We start from the raw sequence: 23,533 nt of genomic DNA, 5'->3' as shown, positions 1-23,533 counted from the left end.
CAGTATTTACGCATTACATATTTGAGACAACAACTGTAGCCGTACACGTATTTACTTTAATCTTGAATGATAAAACCGTATACAGTAATTACACCAGGAACCAATCATGCGCCTTGAATGAGTGCCCGCTGCATATACAGTACAGGAATGTACAAAACCTCCGAGTCATTCAGCCTTTTTTTTCTGAATACAGTAATTTGGAAACATCCATGATGCACTGAAACCGCGATAAGTGAACCGCGAAGTTTCGAGGGATCACTGTACATAAATGATTGACCCACACTACCCATTGCTGCTACGGTATTTTCATTGAGTCTTTTTAAAAAAAGAAATTTTTAGGTAGCCTCTTTTCCAAAAGCATGTAGTAATTGCCAACTAATCTATTTGTACTGTAATTTTGATGTTGAAACAATGTCAACAATGTGCCATACTGCCTTTCAGTCTACAATAAATAGATAATTATCTATAAGATTGTTGTTTGAAGGTGAACTCTTAACCATCAATTACTAACATCCCTGATATATTTTAATTTTCTACAGACGTTTTTCTTGTGTGAGTGGGCATTGTTACTTTTTTTTTTTATGACAGCACAGTCATACCTTGGATTTCGACCATAATCCGTTCCAGAAGGCTGTTTGAAAACTGATATTTTCGAAAACTGAAACCATGCTCTTTAAAAACAAAAATCTGCTCACTTCCTCGTGTAAAGAAGGCGAGACGAGTACAAGTGGCGCATTCAAGTGCGCTCGGTTTGGTCGAGAACCGATTTTCAGTCATAATCCGAGGCATAAAAATAAATAAAAAATCGAAATTTTTGGTCGAAAACCGATTTAGTCGACAACAGAGATGTTCGAAAACCGAGGTTTGACTGTATATAAAATAATTGTTATCGGTTACGACTGAAGATTACCAAAGGTTAAACACACAACCAAGAAGTTGTTGACCCCCTGTTGATTTAGAGTTATTTCTGTCGTTTAAAATGAGATTAGTCTGTACTTCCATCCATCCATCCATTTTCCAAACCGCTTAATCCTCACTAGGGTCGTGGGGGGAGCTGGAGCCTATCCCAGCCGTCTTCGGGCAGTAAGCAGGGGACACCCTGAACTGGTTGCCAGCCAATCGCAGGGCACACAGAGATGAACAACCATGCACACTCACACCTAGGGACAATTTTTAGCGTGTTCAATCAGCCTGCCACGCATGTTTTTGTAACGTGGGAGGAAACCGGACTACCCGGAGAAAACCCACGCAGGCCCGGGGAGAACATGCAAACTCCACACAGGGAGGCCGGAGCTGGAATTGAACCCGGCACCTCTGCGCTGTGAAGTCGACGTGCTAACCACTGGACTACCGGGCCGCTAGTCTGTACCTTATACTCCTTATTTATTTATTTACCCCCCCCCCCCCCCAAAATTGCTTGTTTCTTATAAAAGGAAATATAAATAGAGGGAGCAAAAGTCAACCATTCTAGCGATCTTGATCGTTTGAGATCTTTGTGTCATGGATGCAACTGATGTGGGGGTGGGAACGTTGAGGTGGTGCTGAAGTTTTCAGGGGTGGTGGTGAGTGTATCGTCATTCGTTATACGAATCCTGACAAGGCGTCCTAAAACAGCGACAGCAGCAGAATAAGGAGGAACGTGAACCAGAGAGAATTTATGACTACACAAACAGATTGGCCTGGTTCGATTTTGGCTCCGCCCTCCCTGTGTGGCGTTTCATGTTCTCCCCGGGCCTGTGTGGATTTTCTCCGGGTACTCCGGTTTCCTCCCACTTTCCAAAAACATGCATGGCAAGTGAATGGAACACTCTACATCAGTGGTCACCAACATGGTGCCCGCGGGCACCAGGTAGCCCGTGAAGACCACTTGAGTAGCCCGCCAGTGCCTGGACATTGTGATTTGCTAGTAGAAATTATGATTTAAAAATGCAAACATTGGCAGTACTGTGAGACATTTCGAAACACGATCAAAGTCTGACAATTTAAATCATCAAGTATTAAAAATAACACATCCTCATATTATTGAAGGTATTTTGGACAAATATGTTATTTCAGACGTGTATCAATTTGGTAGCCCTTCACACAATCGGTACACATGAAGTTGCTCTCACCCTCAAAAATGTTGGTGACACCTGCTCTACATTGTCCAGGTATGGGTGTGAGCATGAATGGTTGTATGTCTCTGTGTGCTCTGCGATTGGCTGGCAAGGGGTGTCCTCCCGCCGACTGCCCGAAGACAGCTGGTATGGGCTCCAGCACGCCCTGCGACCCTTGTGTGCAAAAATGTATCAGAAAATGGATGGATGGATGGCATGAGTACTATATATATTCATTAAAGAGGGTAAGTGGTTTGTGTGCAAAGTATTTATTTACCCCCATTGTGCCAGTTTGTGATGATGTCAACGGTGTTTGGATTGTCTGTTATATTCAAGGTTGGGACCAGAAGGATTTTCTATTCAGTGAATCTCGTAGTTTGGTACTAGAGCTCTTTCTGGTGCTACTTCAACGAATTACAACCCAAGTACAGTTCAGTCGTATTCTTTTCCCCGACATTTAGGCACAGTTTTAATGGCCAAACTGTGCATGTTATATTGACTTGCAACGTTATCATTTTTCACAAACACTTAGACCTACTACACTACCGTATTTTAATGTTAGTCATTATGGTGGTACTTTATGAGCTCAGTATTTTTCTTGGTGGTATAAAAGGTTTAGAGAACTAAATTCCTTGCAAAACTACGTTGAAGAAGATTGTCCTTAAACCGTGCGACGATTTTCGCACGCAGTTGTTCATGCACTTGCTTGTGAATGACATGGCAATTCAGGGAAGCTCCTTTTAGGCCCAGTCATGGCATGGATTTAAAAAGCATTGTATTCTTTTATTTATGTTTAACACAATGAACATCGCAACTTCATTGGAATTGGCTTTGTAAAACAGACTAATTTATTGCTCTAGTTTGTCTAAAAATACAGAGGAAAGCGGACTTGGGGGAAAATTGCATATTAAAATTGGACTCGAATATTGGGGGAATCTCAATATAGTCTATAATATACTGAAGAGGCGGTTATATTAAATTATTTTCCGCTTTTACCAGTGTTCTTTAATACAGTATCTGTACTTATACTGAAGTATACAGTATTGTTCTTTTCACGTAGGAGCTCTGTGCTGGAGTTAGATATGTTATGATCTGTTTGTGTTTTGTTTGCTGATAAAACATGTCAAATGATTGTTTTAAGCTCTCAACATGGCGTTACAGGAGCTATTTAAATTGGTCTGAATGTGCAGCATCATTGGGGTCTCTCCCGGAGAGTAATTTCATCATATCGCTTTTTCCTCCTCTTGCAGTACCGCCATCCAGTTGCAGGCTCATGCGCGCCATGGGGCCGTAGAAGCCTTTGGGTGGAAACCAGCACAACCCAACTGTCTTGTGTTCTTCCTCGTTAGCTGGAAACAAGGCTGGATTGACCTCGTCCCGTCGCTCAAGTCCCATCAGCCCGGGTGCAGGCAGGTCGGACATCTGGCTGGTCCTCACAGACGTTCACCCCTCGACTACCAGGAACTCACCAACACACGCGTTCTCATATTCAGAATCCGAAGGTAATGTAAATGCGTATTTTGCAAGGCACCTATCATCGTTTCGATAGCATCGCGCTAAGCTAAGCACCGTTCTGTCGCAAATGGAGCGACGCTAGTACCAATACTCGATCGTAAAATAAGGCAATTTAAGCAGAAAGCGGTAATAAACAACGTCTACGAGAGTTTAAAAACGCAACTCTACCACATAGGGTGCATGACAGCGTTGTATTGTATTCGGTTAATGTATTGGGTCACCATTTAATGTATTAGGTCACCATTAAACGATACATTCAAGATAGTCTCAAATGGGTTATTTGCTTCCCAGTGTTTGTCATCAGACACCACGTCTTGTTTTGGTGTCACGTTTTATCACGATGGACTAAGTAGGTCAGCATTTATCATCAAAATGAGTACAGTTATGTAAATTATTCGTACGCCGAATTGCACCGTCAGGTTGAACTTTGTAAATTTTGCTAGACGTCTTGGATTTAATAAACAAGACGGAGCAGCGACAGTTGTACCTGATAGTGGTCTAATATTTGAAATCGTTCTGTTTGCTCATGATTTGGCAATGTTATGTTATGCTAGGTGGTTAACTGTTTAATGGTGTAATTCTGAAATAGTGTGTGCGCGCGCGCGTGTTTTTGTGTGCATATATATATATATATATATATATATGTGTGTGTGTGTATGTACTGTATTTATGTATATATACAGTATATATATGTGTTTGTGTGTATATGTACTGTATTTATGTATATATACAGTATATATATATATGTGTGTGTGTGTAAAACAATACAATACAATACAATACATGCTGATTTATATAGCGCTTTCACAACAGAATGGTAAGGTCAACTCTTGTTTTTGTTGTGTGGTTTCAGATCAAAAGATGAACATGAGACAAACGTTCAAATTCCAGCTTTCATTTTTTGGTGGAAACTTCGAGATGTGTTGAACAGCTCAGGATAGAGTACCGTACCTTTTTTTATTTTTTATTTTTTGAACAACCCACTTTTCAAGTGAGCAAAAAGTATTGATTTCTATGACTTATGGGTGTTTATAGTTTCTTGATTGTTGTCTTTTAGTTTGATTGCTTCAACATTAGATAGTCTTTGTTTTGGAGTTTCACCTGTGAGAGTTGTATTTGCTGTATAGCAAACATGCAGATCAGAGAGCTTTCAGTGGGAGAAAAGCAAACCATTTTGAAGCTGAGATTAAATCGATCCGAGTTATTGCGCAGTCATTGGGCATAATTGCCCCGCTAATTGCCCACGGGGATGAATAAAGTTTTCTGAATCTGAAGAACCAATACAACAATCTGGCATGTCCTGAAAAAGAAACGACTGGTGGAGTATAGTTATTTATTATAAATAATAATCAACTTTGCTCTGAAGTTTATGCATGACAACACAACCTTCATGACAGAATCCCAACTCAGTACTTTGCAGCACAGTGCTTGCTGTTGAATTAGTCAGTGAATTTGAAACCCCGTTCTTCCATCTCCCGGTTAATGCGTCCTACTAGACCCCAGACCACACTCGGAGCCCCGTCAGTTGTGTTGCTGGCCAGCTTTGACCAGTGCAGGTTCTTCCATAGTTTGGTGCACTTCTCAAAGTTTGCGCTAACTCCACGAATAAAAATTAGCAGTTGCGCTGTGTACTGCACGCCCGTGATCTCATCCAGTGCTAATGAAAATAATTCAAATTCTTTCGTCTTCTGCTGCAGCTGGGCATATACATTACCCGCGATTTCTTCAATACATCTCGTGATTGTACTCGATGATAGACTCGTGGTATTAAAGATTTCTTTGTTCTTGGGACACACCTCCTCCTTGACAGCATTCATACATTTCTTGACAAACTCTCCATCAGTAAAACCTTTAGCGCTGCTTGCTAGCAACCCGAAAGCTAGTCCGAACAGATGGCTGGTTCATCTGAGCTTGGCGTACAAATGTATTTTGCTGAGCTACCATTCCACTTGGATTTGGCCATACAAGCTATCGTACTTTGTGACGGGATTCAGAGTGTCTCCGCACATTGTATTCTTTGAATACCACCACCGCCTCTTGACAGATGAGCGAGGCAACCTTTTCCTGGCATTGAAAAAAAAAATCATCAGTTCACTTTGGGTTAAATATTCCGAATCAAATTTTCTCTTACCTAACCTTTTCGCCATGTTACGTCTTCTATGAGGGGGAGGGGGGGGGGGGGGGAGGATTTTTTTCTGGGTTTGCCAGATAACTGCACAGACTGCAGAAAGATGGAGCAATTGTCACGTTATGTGTTTATGAAATAGTTATTAATAGTTAATAATGAAAATATTTCAACACTAAGGAAGACTTTATTGCAAAAGCCCAACTTTACGATCAAATACAAATACACATAGATGGAAAAAAATATGTAAATATTCTCTGGTATTGTTCCAGGGGGCTGGACCAAATGTGGAGGTGGGCTGGATACGGCCCGCGGGCCACAGTTTGGGACCCCTGATTTATACCATACGGTGCTGTGCCGAAAGCATTTTACAAAGCCCCGTATTCAATTATTTGAAAATCGATTTACATAAACCACAAATGGTATAGTTGTTTGTAATTTCAAATGGCTTGCAGAGTTAGCTCTGTTACAAATCTTTAAGGGCTTCCTCCTGGCAAATGACACTGCAGACTATGTGTGTCTGGTTTTTAACTTCAGCATTTGATACAGTGGATCACAGTATTTTGTTGGCTTTTTTGCAGCACCTGTTGGGCATTGACGATAGCGCCCTTGAGTAGTTTAGATCCAATGTAGTTGACAGAACCTTTTGTGTTAGCCTTGGTTGCTCTGAGTCACGAACTGCCCTACTGTCGTGTGGTGTTCCACAGGGCTCAATTCTTGGGCTGGTGCTGTTCTCACTGTATTTGCTCACATTGGGTTCCAGCTTAAGGAAACATGGTATTTCCTTCCACCGCTATGCGGATGATGATCAAGTCTATGTCCCACTGAGCAAAAACACATTTTCTCATTGAGGCCATTTTTATCCCGTCTGGTGGAAATCAAGACATGGATGGCACTAAATTTCTTGAATTTCAATGCCAAAAAGACAGAAGTGGTGGTGTTTAGTCCCAGTGGCCCTTGTGTATCTATCGTCCGGGTTTGGGCCCCCTTGCTCCTTTGTATGCAGCGATGGCTGTTTGAAAGTGCTCTATAAATACTGTTGACTTGACTTGACTTATCTTAAACAACAGTCTCGAACTTGGGTCATAAACTGGACAGTGATTTAAATGGGACCGGCAAACTGGTGCTGTTGTTATATTGTTTTATCTTTCATCTTCGGCAACTGGCTAAAGTCAAGCCTCTCCATTCGCAAGAGCGCTTTGAAACAGTAATTCAGGCCTTTGTCACTTCTCCGCTGGATTGCTGTTTTGCACTTCACTTTGGAGTCAGCCAATCCAACATTTAGTGTCCTCAGTTGGTGCAGAATGCTGCTGCTCGCCTTTCAACTGGTACCTGTTCAAGAGCACATAACTCCTACTCTGGCATCCCTTCACTGGCTCTCTTTTTCAGATCCTATTATTTGTTTTCAAATCTTTAAATAGCCTCGCCACACCTTACCTTTCTGAGCTCCTCCACCCCTACGCACCTGCCTGTGCCTGAGGTCTGCGGACGAGACACTATTAGAGGTACAGAGAACTAAGCGGAGACTCCGAGGGGTTCAAGCCTTTTCCGTTGCTGTTCCCTCTCTTTGAAATGACCTCCCACTGAAGTGATTTTTATTCTTTGGCTTTTGAATTGTCATGAGACTTGATTTTTAGTATTACAATTTTTGTGCTTTCAAATGTCTTTATTAATTTATTGTTTGTTGTTGTTGTATGAAATATTTTTGCTCCATGTGCAGCACTTTCTATACAGTGGTGGTTGTTTTAAATTGCTCTATAAATACAGTTGAGTTGAAAATCTCACATTACATTGCGGCCAACAGTAAAATCTGGGTCAGTTATCGCATGCTTTTGTGCTGTAAAAAAGTAGTCATAAGTCCTCACGGCAAACATTGTGAATAAGATAAGATAAGAAAACCTTTATTAGTCTCGCAATGGAGAAATTCCCAATTCACAGCAGCAAAGTTATGAAAGGAAGTAGAACAACAAACAGGAGCTGCTGGAAAGGCAGCCACTCTCGCGGTGCCATTTTGAAGTCAAAATAACAAAAATAACACAACACATAGGACACAGACAGTCGTGCAATCTTCACCACTTTTCTGCATACACTTGTCTGAAGCAGTTATAGATGAAAGCGGAGAGGATCAAAGCGTCCTTTCACCAGTGTATCAGAGACGTCTTGCTGAAAATGTGCACACGTCTGCTACAAGCTAAGTTTTGAAAGCAAACACGAAGCTGTAGCGTCCATTGACGAAAAGAGATGAGTTCACTTCTCCTGTCCCACGTAATCCGCTTCAAACTCCAAGCCGCGACTCCCAGTTCCAAATCCGCATCGGCGCTCCGCGCTAACGCTCCTTTCTTCTCATCGTCGGCTCCTCAAGACTTACATCCATCCAGCCGCAGACCGTTCAACAGCACCGAATGCTGGATGTTGTAGCCTGCAAGGTACGTCGTAGCTAGCTGTGGAGACCATAGATCGAGAAAGCCTTGGCTGGTTGATGACGCGCATATTGCCTCCATTTTAGGTGTGTTCTCTGCAAGTTGATAATAACTCATTGGGTTCATCTCATTTGTTAAATTGCAGCTTCCTAGGTCCTCGCTCCTCTCTTAACTGCTCGCATCTCCCATCATAAATTACATCGAGGGGATTCACAAAGGACGAGGTACAAATTATTGGAGAAAGGGGACGATCAGCCCCTGATGTCATTTCATGGAGACGTATACTAAAGAAGATAACACATTATTTATTCATGCAACTTCTGCGTGTGAAAACGATTACTATCACCTCCAATGACCACTTTATGCTTTATGTCTGAAGTAGGACTGAATTAAAGTCAGATATCTATACTGTTATGCTTCACAACTTGGCAGATGCAAAGATGAGTGCATTTGGTCTGTCTCAAATGCGTCTTCCCCGCCTCCTCCACTCCCAATGCATATTAGAAAAACTCATAATCTATCAAAATGTTTTTAATTTTAGAACTTCAGCATCTCTTGTTGACTTGAAAACGCTCTGTTGTAGAGTTAGCTGCCGGTATTCATCCATGTTCTCCCCACCACACTGCTTTCACACACCACCTCGCTAGCCCTCGATAAAATCGGCATTTTTCCGTTGTCTGATTCCTTGGTACAAGCAAAAATTGGACTTGGTCTAAACCTGACTGGCAGTTTAAACTCACAAAATACGTGTAGTGATCTGCCCCCATTGGTACAGTAAATATTTAGAGTGACATCCATTCATCCATCAATTTTCTGATCCGCTTTTTCCTCACAAGGGTCGCGGGGCATGCTGGAGCCAATCCCAGCTGTCTTCGGGCAGTAGGCGGAGGACACCCTGAACTGGTTGCCAACCAATTGCGGGGCGGTGTCAGATATTTAATTTTTTTAAATTAAATTAAATAAATTAATAAATTAAAATTAAATATTATTAGATATTCATATTATTGTCATATTATTAAACAACCCTTGATTCTGAATTACTTTATTTCAGTAAAATTCAGAACAGCTCACAGACGCAATCATGAATGGCAGAAAGCATTTGAATTTACTTGTCAAATTGCAAACTTGATACCTGATTGGTGAGATGTTTTTTGTGCAATAATCTAATTGTAACATGTATTTTTTTACGTATTTTGATGCATTTTTAAGCTTTAGTAAACTTGGGCGGGGGCTAGGAACGAATTAGGACATTAATATGGAAAACGCGTCTCTACTTACATTTTTTAGTTAAGAAATTTATTCCAGAACCAATTAGTTTTCTAAGTTGAGGTACCAATACATATTAAATTTTAGAATTGATTCTATTGATTCTAGGACTGTGGAAGCCCTTGAATCAAATGCTGTGCAATTTGTACAAAGTCGCAATAACCCAAATCTTGCAAAACATGTCGGAAGTCACACAAAGCTTGCATGATGTTATGCGGGACCTCAGCATATCTTGCGAGATTTACAGCTTACAAGACTTCAGTTTGGTGAAAAACGTTGTTCGGGGGGGAAAAAAGATCGGCAAGTGAATTGCACAGCTGCAACCCAGGTTGACATAACAACATGCTGTATTTGAACCCTTTCATGCAACCTGTAACCTGACACCTGATAATATGGTAAGATGACCACTGTAGTAACCGCTCTCCCTGAAAGGGTTAACCGATTATTTCCAACATTTACTTGCCACCTCAGAAAAAAAGCTGCTTAATCCTAACAATACAGGTAATTCTCCACTTACTGTATGTTTGATTTGCGAACATTCGACGATATTAACAAATGCTGACAGATGCCCATAAATGTCATAAAAGGCCATATGTATGGCTTTTCACATGTTCATATTTTCAAGTGCGCGCCACATTGTAATTTTCCGTTGACAGCAAGTAGGATAGAAACGGGTGGATTTTGCTGATTCATTAACCCTTTCAAGCACCCTGTAACCTGATAACCTGAAAATCTGTCCACTGTAGTCATCACTCATACAGCCTGAAAGGGTTAATATTACACACACGCAATATTAACCAGTGAGTGGTAGAAGCTTTCAGAAATGTACCACATATCCTGTTTTAAGCCATGTACTTAGCTTGCCCTGTTATGTGAGATCATACTTCATGTAACTTTGTCTGTAAACCATAATCAACAATGAAAATCTAAAATTCAATAATCACCTAATATACAGTGGCGGTGGTCGAGTCGTCAGCGCATCGACCACACAGTGCAGAGGTGCAGAGTTCGATTCTGGATGCGGCCTTCCCATGTGGAGTTTGCATGCTCACCCTGTGCCTGCGTTGGTTTTCTCCGGGTACTCCGGTTTTCTCCCAAGTTCCAAAAACATGCATGGCAGGCTGATTGAACACGTTAAATTGTCCCTAGGTGTAAGTGCGAGTGCGCATGGTTGTTCGTCTCTGTGTGCCCTGCGATTGGCTGGCAACCGGTTCAGGGTGTCCCCCGCCTACTGCCCGAAGACGGCTGGGATAGGCTCCACCACCCCCCGCGACCCTAGTGAGGATTAAGCGGTTCGGAAAATGAATGAATGAATAGTTTGTGCGATTTATAGTCCGGAAAATACACTAGTTGAATTATTTAATCCAACAAACACGTTGTCATGCTCATAAAATAACTGCCTCACAATTTTTACAGTATGCCTGTTTTTACATGAGGTAAGCATCAACGCGCCATGACATGGGAGCCAGTTGCACTGCCTTTGGCTCTATGTCGATGGGATGGAAGGCTTGGTTGCTCTTGACTATATTGGAACAATCGTGCCAATATTTTTGGGTTTTATGGACATTGTTTTCCTGACCACAGAAAAGGCTTAATCTCACGTGAGTTCTGAAACATTTTACTTTTTCAGTGTTGAACAGTAGCGGATGCTAGTCTGTCAAGGAGGGGAAGCTCAATTTCGGCCTACATCATAAAATGTGTCTGTCTATATAAACGTGAATTCTACTCTCCATTCCTTTTCAAGAAAATGATCTGTGACCTTGTCATACCAACAAGGCGTCTTTTCCAGGGTCTTAACTGTGGTGCTGCGAACACAAGCAACTACAATAAACCCCACTAGAAATAAAATATTAATTTATCGCTAGTTGTTTTCAACAAAGAGAGTGTCGCTAAGATGATTAGAAGAAGTCTCCAATTCAATTCAGAACAGAAATAGAATTGAAAGATGCTCCCACGGATGTCTACACCAAAATATCGGTGATTGGCTCATTTCACTGTCAATCAAAAAGAGATTCAGCCTCAGACAGATCATCATGCAGAAAAGTTCAGCGTCCGGGATCAGACCATAAACGCCGACTGTCCATAGACTCCCAGAGACGCTGAGCGTCCAATGGGCGGGACAAAACCACATTTATCCAATGACTCGTCTCGTTTCAATGCACTGGGACAACGGGCTCTGAACTCTCTCGACGCCCAGAGTCCACACAGTTTAAAGCACAGTGAGGCTGCGGGAATGAATGAGAAGAGAGTCACGTCGTAACAAGTCATAAGAAGCTGATTCGGAGCAACGGGTGAGCGCGTTGTAGAACATATTTAGTCGATGACATGTACACACAATTGTATGTACACACATATATTTGATCACTTACTTTTTGACATTTAAGGGGAAGCTGAGCTTCCCTTGCAGTCTTAGAGCAATCGCCTCTGGTGTTGAAGGAAGGTAATTTCTTAGTGTACTAACTGTCAGGTGGTGTTCTTCATTCTGATTAGGGGCTGAGCACTCCCGGAGTCCGTTTTCCTAGATACTCCCCTGATGAATGTGATTCCAGCAGACTGCAAAGCTCTGGACACAGCTCCGGTGTAAGCAAAGCTGTGACCCCATCGTTGAACTTAAACGACACCGAAAAACATTCTGCACCAGATCCGGCTACACCCAGGTATTTCACTCTCTGTTTTCATGTTTTGAGTAAAATGTCACTGTGACATGTTTTTGACTCCATCCCATGGCAATGTGGAGGCTTTTGGCGAGATTTCATATCTCGCCTGCCTCCATCGACGATTTACATACGCTTATCACCAAAATATAATTTTTAATGTTGGCCTTAATTTTTTTAAAATTGCTTTCATATGAAAATAACTTTCATTCATTCATTTTCCGATCCGCTTTATCCTCCCAAGAGTCGCGGGTGTGCTGGAGCCTATTCCAGCTGTTTTCGGGCAGCAGGCAAAGGACACCCTGAACCGGTTGCCAGCCAATCGCAGGGCACACATAGACGAGCAACCATCCGCGCTCACACTCACACCTAAGGACAATTTTGAGTCTTCCATTAACCTTTCATATATGTTTTTGGAATGTGGGAGGAAACCAGAGTACCTTGAGAAAACCCACACAGACACGGGGAGAACATGCAAACTCCACACAGGAAGGCCGGAGTCAGGATTGAACCCACGACCTATGCACTGTGAGGTCGACGCTCTAACCACCGGGCCGCCCATGCGCTAACTTATTTTTGTAAAATGCAAAACATTTTATTATGTGAAACGTATCACATCATCATGAAATATATAACACGACTTTTTTTTTCAGAACAAAAACTTTGAAATAAAATACTGGCATTTCACCCTCAATTTTTAAAATTTAGAACTTCGCATACATAAAAAGACTCGTCGATGCAAACTATTCAGTCGGTGCAAATGTCGGCTAATTGTGGTGTTTGGCTGAGACTGTCTCTGTGCGCTTCAGCGCCTTTCCATGTCGAAGTCAGCCCAGATGCCGCTGTCCAACATCACGGTGTCAAAGCCCTCAATCTCCCGGGTACCCAGCAGCATGGAGGGCATCAACCATGAGCTGGAGAAGGTCTTTATCAAAGACAGCGGAGAGAAGGAGGAGTTAAAGGTAGGATTCTGTTTTTTTTAAAATTAAGTTTCAGTCTGTCATATTTCTGGGGGGAGGGGGGGTTGTCTGTTCGCTGCCAAGTCTAGTCGTAAAAGCTGGCCTGATTTTTGTTTTTCAGTTGTTGAGATTCATTTAGACCACTGAACGGTTGACGCTTTTAATCTTTTTTCAAAAATGAGGTCATTTTGCAATGCAGAAATTGAAAATGTCAATTCAATTCAAGTAGCCTTATCAGTAAGACTTAAACAGATGAATAATGAAAGGTAACCTGACAGTTTTACCGTTTTACTATTTATAAGCATAGTAATTGTAAATAAAGATGACGGTGAGCACCGATGCAGTTGGTTTTCGGGTCGTGCTCAGAAACTTTGTACTAAAAATAGCTCAGTCGAACTTGTCATAAGAACAGCAGTACATAGACAAAGAAAAATACAAAGGACCAGAAAAAACACCTGCTAAGAGATTTGATTATGCTAATACCGGCAGAAGAGCTAGCGAAGAGACTTGCTACCCCAGAATAGAAAGAAATGAAGAAATCAGAATATTGATCCATATTTGCTCACTAAGGATGTAGCATGAAGCACGACACAAAGTCCATAAAAATACATGCTGTATTCCTTGGCAATCTGTGAGAACTGCTCACAAACACGGATCTGAAACATGCGGGGGGTACGGTACAATGGTACCTCTACTTACGAACATTTCTTCAAAAGAAATTTTCAAGTTCCAAATATAAGAAAGAAAACCTTTATTAGTCTCGCAATGGAGAAATTCCAGATTCACAGCAGCAAAGTTATGAAAGGAAGAAGTAGAACAACAAAAAAATAGGAGCTGCTGGAAAGGCAGCCACTCTCGCGGCGCCATTTTGAAGTCAAAATAACAAAAATAACACAAGACAACACATAGGACAGTCGTGCAATCTTCACCACTTTTCTGCATACACTTTGTTGTCTGAAGCAGTTATAGATGAAAGAGGAGAGGATCAAAGTGTCCTTTCACCAGTGGATCAGAGTGTAAGGAGCGACGGCTCGGCGAAGTGAAGTGAAGTACTTGAAGAGCGGTGGTACACTGTTTTTATTCAGCACACGTACGATCATTTATATACCCGCAAAGCGGACGTTAGTGTAAACAAACGTCCAGCCCACCCGGGGGCTGTGATTGGTTGGTAGCGAGCGGCAGCGGGGGCCGCCGATTGGCTGATCAGTCTCGCGGCGCGAAATTCAAATGCCAGAGTTCTCAGAGGGCATTTGTGGTTGCTACAAATACTCCCCTGTTAGAAAGTCCTTGGCAGGCTGAGTCCGAATTAGGATAGTGATGAAAGTTCATGGTTGGGCGTGCAGGCGGTCGGGCGGGCGGACGGCGCGTCCGGCTCGAGTGATGGTCAGCGGCGCGGGTTCGTCGTCGTCGTGGTAGGCCGGTTTCAGGCGGTCGATTGAGACCCAATCCTGTCGACCATGGATGTTGAGGCGGTAGGCCTTGTCGTTACGTTGCTCCACGGCGTACGGGCCGCGGTATGGTCGAGTTAGAGGCGGGCGGTGGGCGTCGTTCCTTACGAAAACGTGTGTACAGGTTAACAGTGACTTCGGTACTCGTCTGCTGCGCTGGTCTTGGTAGGTCTGGAGTACGGGTCGGTACTTTCCGACGGTGCGTCGGAGATCGGCGAGATAGGCCGTGGAGTCGGCGGCGTCTTGGCTGGACGGGAAGAACTCCCCGGGAACGGCGATGGTTTCACCGAATACCATTTCGGCTGAGGAGACACCGAGGCCTTCTTTCGGAGTCGTCCGCATTCCGAGAAGTACCCAGGGCAATTGGGCACTCCAGTCTGGTCCGGTGCAGCGGGCCATGAGCGCTGCCTTCAACGTGCGGTGAGTGCGCTCGGCCATTCCGTTGGCGGCGGGGTTGAAAGCAGTCGTATGATGCACAGTCGTTCCCATGAGCTGACCAAGGGCGGTCCAGAGCTGTGACGTGAATGAAGAACCTCGGTCGGAGGTGATATCGTCAGGGACTCCGAATCTGCTGACCCAGCCTTGGAGAAGGGCGGCGGCGCAGTCTTGTGCAGTGGCTCCTTTCATTGGGATCGCCTCAGGCCATCGAGTCGACCGCTCGGTGGACGTGAAGAGATACTGGTAGCCGTCTGAAGGTGGCAGCGGTCCAACTATGTCGACGTGAAGATGGCCGAAGCGACGTCGGGGTTGTGGAAACTGGCCGATGCCGGATTCTGTATGTTGGCCGATCTTACTGGCTTGGCATTGGAGGCAGTTGCGAGCCCAGGCTCGTACGTCTTTGTTGATTCCATGCCATACAAACTTCTCGGTCATCAGTTTGGCGGTTGATCTTCCAGACGGGTGTGATAAACCATGGATAATATCGAACATTTGACGTCGGAGCGTTTTCGGGATGAGTGGCCGAGGGCGTTGCCTGCTCACATCGCAGAGTAAGGTGCGTCCGTCGTCGCCAAACGGTACGTCTTCCCATCTCAGGCCTGTGACGGACTGACGATAGTCAGCGGTGCCCTTCTGATCAGCCACTTGGGCGTCGGCGATGGCTCCGTAGTCGACGCCAAGATGGACGGCGTTGATTTCCACTCGTGACAGGGCGTCGGCTACTGGATTCTTTTCACCAGGGACGTACTCTATCTCGCATCCGAATTCTGCGATGGCGGAGAGATGACGCTGCTGACGGGCGGACCACGGGTCCCCAGCTTTGGTGAAGGCGTGTACGAGGGGGCGGTGGTCGGTACGGATCTTGAACGGCGTTCCTTCCAGCAGGTGGCGGAAATGTCGCACAGCCAGGTATACGGCGAGAAGTTCGCGGTCGAACGTACTGTATCGGGTTTCAGGTTGGCGTAACTTCTGACTGAAGAATCCCAGAGGCTGCGGGATACCGTTGATGACCTGCTCCACCACACCTCCTACAGCAACGTTACTTGCGTCGGTCGTCAGTTGAAGCGGAGCCACCGGCTTCGGGAATGTCAATGTCGCGGCCTTGGCGAGGGCGGCTTTCGTAGCTTCGAACGATTTGCTCTGGGCGGGGGTCCATTCCAGGTGTTTCGGGTTGCCGCTGAGCGCATCGTATAGCGGGGCCATGACGTGGGCGAGGCGAGGCAGGAAACGATGGTAATAGTTCACCATCCCAGTGAACTCTTGGAGAGTCTTGATCGTTTTCGGCGTAGGGAACTTGTGGATGGCGTTGACTTTAGCGGGCAGGGGGCGGACTCCGGAAACGTCGATCTCGTAACCGAGGAACTCTACTTTCGACGCGCCAAAAACGCACTTGTCTCGTCGTACTACCAAGCCGTTGTCGCGGAGCAGTTGGAGGACGTTTCGGACGTGGTCGTGATGTTCTGCCTTCGTCTTCGAATGGATGAGGATGTCGTCGACGTAACATACACAGTACGACAGTTCGCCGAGGATGCTGTCCGTGAGGCGTTGAAAGGTGGCGCCGGAGTTGCGAAGACCGAACGTTGAGTAGTAGAAGACGTAGGAGCCGAACGGCGTGATGATCGCTGTTTTGGGGACGTCGGGCTCGTGGACGGGAACTTGAAAATAACCTTTCAAGAGGTCAAGTTTCGTGAAGTATCTGGCGCCGTCCAACTCGTTGGTGATGTCCGCGATGTTGGGTAGGGGATAGTCCGCGATGTTGGGTAGGGGATAGTGATCCGGTTCCGTCTTCACATTCAGCAGGCGGTAGTCTCCACACGGCCGCCATGAACCGTCAGTCTTTTTTACCATGTGCAGCGGTGATGCCCATGGACTGGATGCTTTCTTGCAGAGTCCCATCCTTTCCATTTCGGCGAAAGCTTGTTTGGCGGCCTTGAGTTTGTCGGGCGAGAGGCGTCGGAACTTGGAATAGACGGGTGGTCCTTTTGTCTCGATATGGTGGAAGATTCCGTGTTTCGCTGCTTTCCCCGGCGTCTGGTGAAGTTCGGGTTTGAAGACGTCGGCGTACTCGGTTAGTAGGTGCTCGTATGGGTTGTTGGTTGTGAATGCACAGGCGTTGACGTTTTCTTGGACCCGGGCGACGAGGTCGGTGGACTGGAACGATTGGAGATTCAGCATTCTTCGGTTGCCGACATCGACCAGTAGGTTATGGTGCCCGAGGAAATCGGCTCCGAGCAGTGGTGTCCTCACGTCAGCGATAATGAAGTCCCAGGCGTATCGGCGGTTGGCGATCTTGATGTGGATGCGGCGGCATCCATACGTGGCGATGGGCGTACCATTGGCGGCCACGAGTTTGACTTGGCATGGCTGGTTGTGACGTCGGTTTTGGTCTGTGGCGGGGTAGATGGAGCGGCATGCTCCGGTGTCGACCAGGAATTCGCGATTGGAGATGGCATCGGTGACGTAGAACCCCTGGTTCGGGTTGGCGATCGTGCAAACGTAACTGTGATGAGGGCGCCACGCCGCCGGCGTTACTGTCGGCGGGTGGCTGTGGCGTTTTTTGAGAACTTGCAGTTCGGGAGGCAGTTTCTCGCGTCTCTGCCGAACTTGTCATGGTAGCTGCAAATACCAGACGGTAGCATGTAGCCGCGGGACCACTGGTTCTGGGGCGGAGCTTGACGGCGATCATGCGGTGGGCCTGGACGGTGGCGCACGGCATTGATGTCTGCGTCCACAATGGGCGGGGCTAGTGCGCTGCAGGCGGCGGCGACCGGCGTCGATTTCTCGGCGGCTCTGGCTGCGGTAATCAGGTCATCGGCTTTGGCGACTAGCGCGGACATTGACAGTGTATTGGCGTCGTGGAGGGCGGCGCGAACTGAGGACGGGATGGACTGTAGCCATAGCTCGCGCATGAGGTCGACTTTGCGAGGCTGGCCAGTAGACGGATCGGCGCCGGGTAGTCGGGCGAGTGACTGCATCTCGTTCCACAAACTGAGAGCTGTGCGGTCGCCTAGATCCTGACTGGGCATGGCGAGCAGTCGTTTGGCGCGGGCGCTGACGGTAAGAGTATACTCTTTCAGCAGGTGATCTTTCAACGAGTCGTACGTGATTTCGTCGTCTTGTTGGTCCAACCATGCCGAAACCTGCTGGAAAACGCCGTCGGGGACGGCTTCTAAGACGTAGTCCGCTTTTGTTCTCGGATCTGTGACTTTCCGGAGGCGGAATTGTACTTCGGCCCGGCGAAACCAGGAAACGGGTTCCTGAGTGCTGAAAGGCGGCAGTTTCACCGAGACGGCGTGGATTGCGAGGTTGTTGTCGGACGGCGTCTGCGGGGGTGGAGTTGTCGACATCTTGAGTCTCGAAGGTTGCGTGTTGAGAACGGCGAAGGGTCACCAGTTGTAAGGAACGACGGCTCGGCGAAGTGAAGTGAAGTACTCGAAGAGCGGTGGTACACTGTTTTTATTCAGCACACGTACGATCATTTATATACCCGCAAAGCGGACGTTAGTGTAAACAAACGTCCAGCCCACCCGGGGGCTGTGATTGGTTGGTAGCGAGCGGCAGCGGGGGCCGCCGATTGGCTGATCAGTCTCGCGGCGCGAAATTCAAATGTCAGAGTTCTCAGAGGGCATTTGTGGTTGCTACAAGAGACATCATGCTGAAAATGTGCACACGTCTGCTACAAGCAAAGTTTTGAAAGCAAACACGAAGCTGTAGCGTCCATTGACGAAAAGAGATTAGTTCACTTCTCCTGTCCCACATAATCCGCTTCAAACTCCAAGCCGCGACTCCCTGCTCCAAATCCGCATCGGCACTCCGCGCCAACGCTCCTTTCTTCTCATCGTCGGCTCCTCAAGACCTCCATCCATCCAGCCGCAGACCGTTCAACAGCACCGATCTCTCCGCTGAACAAAACGCCTCAACAGGAAAATATTGCCTCTTGTTACGAAAGAAATTTCATGATACGATACGGTAAAAATACAGTATGGGCTGCTACTCGCAGCTCCGAGTTTCCTGAACGCAACATACCGTATTTTCACGACTATAAGGCGCCATTAAAAGTCTTAAATTTTCTCTAAAATGGACAGGACGCCTTATGGTGCGGAGCGTCCTTTATATGCGCTGAGTTCCAAAATCTGACTGACAGCCGACACGCTGTTTATGTAGAGAAAAGGCGGAAGTGACTGTGAAAGAAGTCGGCCAATCAGGGAAGGGTGGGCGTGTATATATACATATATGGAGAGGGAGAGAGAGAGAGAGGGAGAGAGAGGACAGACAAGTTAGTCCGCCAATGGTGAAGGGTGGGCGTGTAAGTGGACGCCTCAAGCCAGTACCAACACTTGTATAGCGTGTGGCAATGTGCATTGTTGCAAAACAACTCCGGTTTTGGTTTCTAAGAACCCCTGAAAATAAATTCGACAAAGAGACATGCCTACGAAGCTCAGTTAAAACTTAAAGCCACCGGTTATGCTTTTGGCATGCGTGACCATCTCACAGCAGCGGTGAAAAATCAAGTCAAGCAAATGAACTCTGAGCTTGCCGTTATTCCCGGAGGCTTGACTAAAGAACTCCAACCGCTGGACATTGGCATCAACCGGGCGTTCAAAGTAAAGTTGCGAACAGCATGGGAACAATGATCGATGGCAAACACAACTTTACAAAGAGTGAGAGGCAGCGCTGGGCGAGTTACGCCACAATACGCAACAACGAGAGGGAACGCGGCGTTTTTGATGGATTACGGTACTTGCACAATTGTTCAATTCTTTCTACACACACACGCGCTGCCACCATGTTTCGCTCTGTTCTTTACTTTCAAATGTGGGAAAGCTTCACACGAGAGAAATGTTGACTTTGCTGTTGCTACTCTTTCTTTCCGCTCGGCAATGCGTAGCAACTCACACTAGCATGTGATGCATTCAATGACAACTGAGATGTGCAGTCCTCTGCTTCTGATACAGAGGATGAGGACTTTGATGGATTTCTGGGTGATGATTGATCGAAAACGTGAGAACATTGTACGATGGCTAAATAAAATACACCCGAACTCAGTTCTGCTTTCGTTGCCTTTTTAAAAACGTGTTTTTATCTTATCTGTATGTCTTGGCATGCTACCGTATGCTTCAAGCTAACTTGTTAGAGTGCGCGCATGCATGCCGTATGTTTAAGCTGGCGTATGTTTTACCACTGTAAAACTGCGGCTATTCGTACGATGCGTCCTGTGTATGTGTAAAATACAGAAATGTCACGCATTAATGAGACTGCGGCCATTAGTACGATGCGTCGAATAGTCGTGAAAATACGGTACTTATGACTGCTCTGCCATTGGCTATTACCGGATTTTACTTCCTGGCATCCCATTGGCTAAGGAGGGACCGCTACCGTACGTGTCTGCGTGTGTCGATAAATAGATATGTGTCTTTGCAGCGTCCTCGTCATTCGCCCCTCGGGCCATGAGCCGTTCCGATAACTTTACGTAAATGTTAATTACCCAGAAAAAGTGTTTGATCGCTCACTATGCTGATGTTCGCCTTGGACATTTTCGAAGGGTTGTTAAAAACAGACAAACGCAAACGTCCTTGGATCAGTTCGTTTCAAAACGCCAGGCAAAAAACACTTCTAAGAGAGAACTAAAGAGGGAAAAAAAAAGGTGAGGATGCAGTTCACAATTAAATGACCATCATTTTTATTCTTTATTCTTTGTTTTTTACATTATGCACAACTCTCATTTATAGTGCAATAATCTAATTGTAACGTGTATTTGTTACATATTTTGATGCATTTTTATGCTTTAGAAAACACTTATGTCTGAATTTTGGGAGGGCTTGGAACAGATTAGTGCATGTACATGGAAATAGCGTCTCGACTTACAAATTTTCTAGTTCAGAAATTACTTCCAGAACATATTAATTTCATAAGTTGAGGTACCACTCTATTTAAATTCTGACATCGTGAGGCCAAGTCAACAATGAAATATTACGCGACAGTTCATTGACATTGAATTGACCACAGAGTGTCATTAACTTTCATCAGCAACAAAGGTGCAGAGGGACTGAAAGAGTCACTGAAAGGAACAGTAAAGAAGATGTTTTGGTGAATTCCTGATTGAAGCGTCTGTTGTGATTTATTTATTTATTTTCTTTTTGCTGCCTTTCACATTTAATGCAGTCTCTCGAGGTTCCCGATGGCCGCCGGGCGCCCTTCCCTCCCCAGCAGCGCAGCAGCTCCAGAGGCACTGACACCCAAATCCCTTTGGCCCCCGGGCGGTCCAGCAGTTGCTCCAGCCTATCACCCTGCCCTTCACCTGCCTGTCCATCAGAATCGCATGACAGCAGTCCTTACTCCACAGAGGATTTACTCGATGATCCCGATAAAGGTTGAAAACTTTTTTTTTTAAATCACTCTGACAGGAATGAGTAAGAGTAGTGTGTGTGGGAATTTTTCGGTTATGTGTTGGGCCCTTCAGATGAGTTCCGTCTGGTCTGCCGCGGTATAGCCTGCCAAGTTTTCTTAATAACCGTTTAAAGTTTGTTTATTTGCTTGTAAATTCTAATTTGACTTTGAAAAAGTTGAAACATTTTATTTGTGTGCAATCAGTGAAAAAATTAAAAATCCTGACGAATTAACACTCAACACCAAAAAATGTTGATATATATTTATAGGCCCTGTAATGTGAATTTAGATACTTTTTTAAATGTTTGACGCTAATTGCTGAAAATGTGCAAAGACAAAAATGATGTAGTACGGGACTGAATTGTTGAGATGTAGCGTTAAGCTCTTTTTTTTCATCATTGCAGTTGTCAGGGGAATTTTTTTTTTCCGTGTAATTGCGAGTTACTTTACCCATTGCCCATCTTGCTATTTTAATGGGGATTTAAGTCACTTTGATAGTCCATATAGTTGTTATAAATTTATCTTTATATTTCCAGACAGTGAAAGCAGCTCGCCACTCCCCAAATTCGCCTCCTCACCCAAACCCAACAACAGCTACATGTTCAAGCGAGAGCCGCCTGAAGGTTGTGAGAAGATTAAAGCCTTTGAGGAGATGAGGTCTGCTACTTGCGCTCTAAATCTTAAATCCTGCATGCAGTCCTACATTTCCCAGTGATATTGCACTCACTTGTATTTCAGCTCCCGGCAGTCCACATCAGCATCGGTTCCCCTCTTTTCCTGTCCCGACAAAAACAAGGTCAACTTCATTCCAACCGGCTCCGCATTCTGCCCCGTTAAACTCCCGGGCTCCCTCCACCTCATGTCAGCCGTCCAGTCTGAAGAGCACGAGGACGGGACAGAGTCAACGCTGCACGGGGACCCCGCTGAAGCCTCGACAAGCGACGCCACAGATGATCCTCCAGAGTTGCCCGGCTTACCCACAGAGACTGCAGATCTGCAGAGAGACAGTCCGGCCATCAGCTAGAACTGAGCAGAGCTGGTCTCTAGCTCTGGGTTTTACCTTTGTCATGTATGACCAGTGACTCTCCCAAAACACCCTCTTCTGCTCTGTCAGAGGGGAGCCTTGGTAATCTCTGCGCTGACTCCTGTGACCCCTCTACTATCTCTGCATGATGTACAATCCGTCTCTGGACACCAATAACCACTTTGACCACCAAGACTGACACCTCAATGTTCTGCCCTGTATTACTACCCAACCCGCTTCTGGCAAGGAAAATCGTAATTTGTAATGTGCAGGAAACATAGGGAAGAATGGAGCACGAATGGAAGGGACACGCATTTTAAACAGATAGTATATTTCTTATTAAATTATGTATTGTGTTCTGTTTCAAACATTTGCAGATTGAATAAACTCTTTACGTATGTGAGTGTGTGAGACTCCTCACCCTCAGGCACAAAACTGTGTTTTGAGCAGAAGCCCAATAAGTGTTGACTGAAAATCACCAATTTTCAGATTTGTGATTTAAACATGAGAAAAAGAAGTAAAGGTCATTTGGCAATTGGAATCGATGTGAATTTCTTCCCTTAAAAAATAAAAAGTAAAATTAAAACTAAAAGTGCTTTATTGAGAGGGGACAGCCACATCGCCATCACAAAAGTCTGAAAATCAATTTAACTAATCGGATGCTGCTGCACACAAAACTAGGGAAGCCAACTTTGCAGCCCCGACTTTCGTTGAATTCGACATCATTACACATCTGAACCAATACGAGGCCGGAATGTAATCCATTAGGATGTCAACAAAGCATCTTTGTTGCTCGGCTAAGTTTGCTTCTGATTGGTCAGACTTTATTTGGGCATACTCAAGTTTGCAAGTCATTCAACTTGGATCATGATTTTATCCCCCCAAAAAACTTTTTTAATTAAGCAACTTAATTCCTGACCTTCAAACTGACACACGTTATCTTCACCAAATATAACCCGATTTCCTTAACCTGCACATGATATAATTCTTTTTTTTAAATTCCTCGTCTCACCCCCCCCTCGGGTGGTGTCCGTCCCTCATTCAGCTTGGGTCCTCTCCCAGAGGCCAGGAAGCTTGAGGGTTCTGCGCAGTATCCTTGCTGTTCCCAGCACTGCACATTTCTGGACTGAGATGTCCGATGTTGTTCCCGGGATCTGTTGCAACCACTCATCTAGTTTGGGGGTCACTGCCCCGAGTGCTC

General features: G+C 45.3%; 1 protein-coding gene across 1 annotated transcript; it reads left to right on the top strand.

Moving 5' to 3' along the window:
- Positions 1-3,086: 3,086 nt before the first annotated feature.
- Positions 3,087-22,873, top strand: glcci1a (glucocorticoid induced 1a). Its single transcript, XM_052071292.1, has 6 exons — positions 3,087-3,598; positions 11,913-12,079; positions 12,886-13,038; positions 21,084-21,291; positions 21,845-21,965; positions 22,047-22,873. The coding sequence occupies exons 3-6, from the start codon at positions 12,895-12,897 to the stop codon at positions 22,330-22,332; spliced, it is 759 nt and encodes a 252-aa protein (XP_051927252.1). The 5' UTR covers positions 3,087-3,598; positions 11,913-12,079; positions 12,886-12,894; the 3' UTR covers positions 22,333-22,873.
- The last annotated feature ends 660 nt before the right edge of the window (positions 22,874-23,533 follow it).

The sequence above is a fragment of the Hippocampus zosterae genome, chromosome 7 (assembly GCF_025434085.1).
Source record: "Hippocampus zosterae strain Florida chromosome 7, ASM2543408v3, whole genome shotgun sequence".
Lineage (NCBI taxonomy): Eukaryota > Metazoa > Chordata > Actinopteri > Syngnathiformes > Syngnathidae > Hippocampus > Hippocampus zosterae.
Note: the sequence above shows the minus strand (reverse complement) of the source record. Positions and strands in the feature narration are given on the sequence as shown.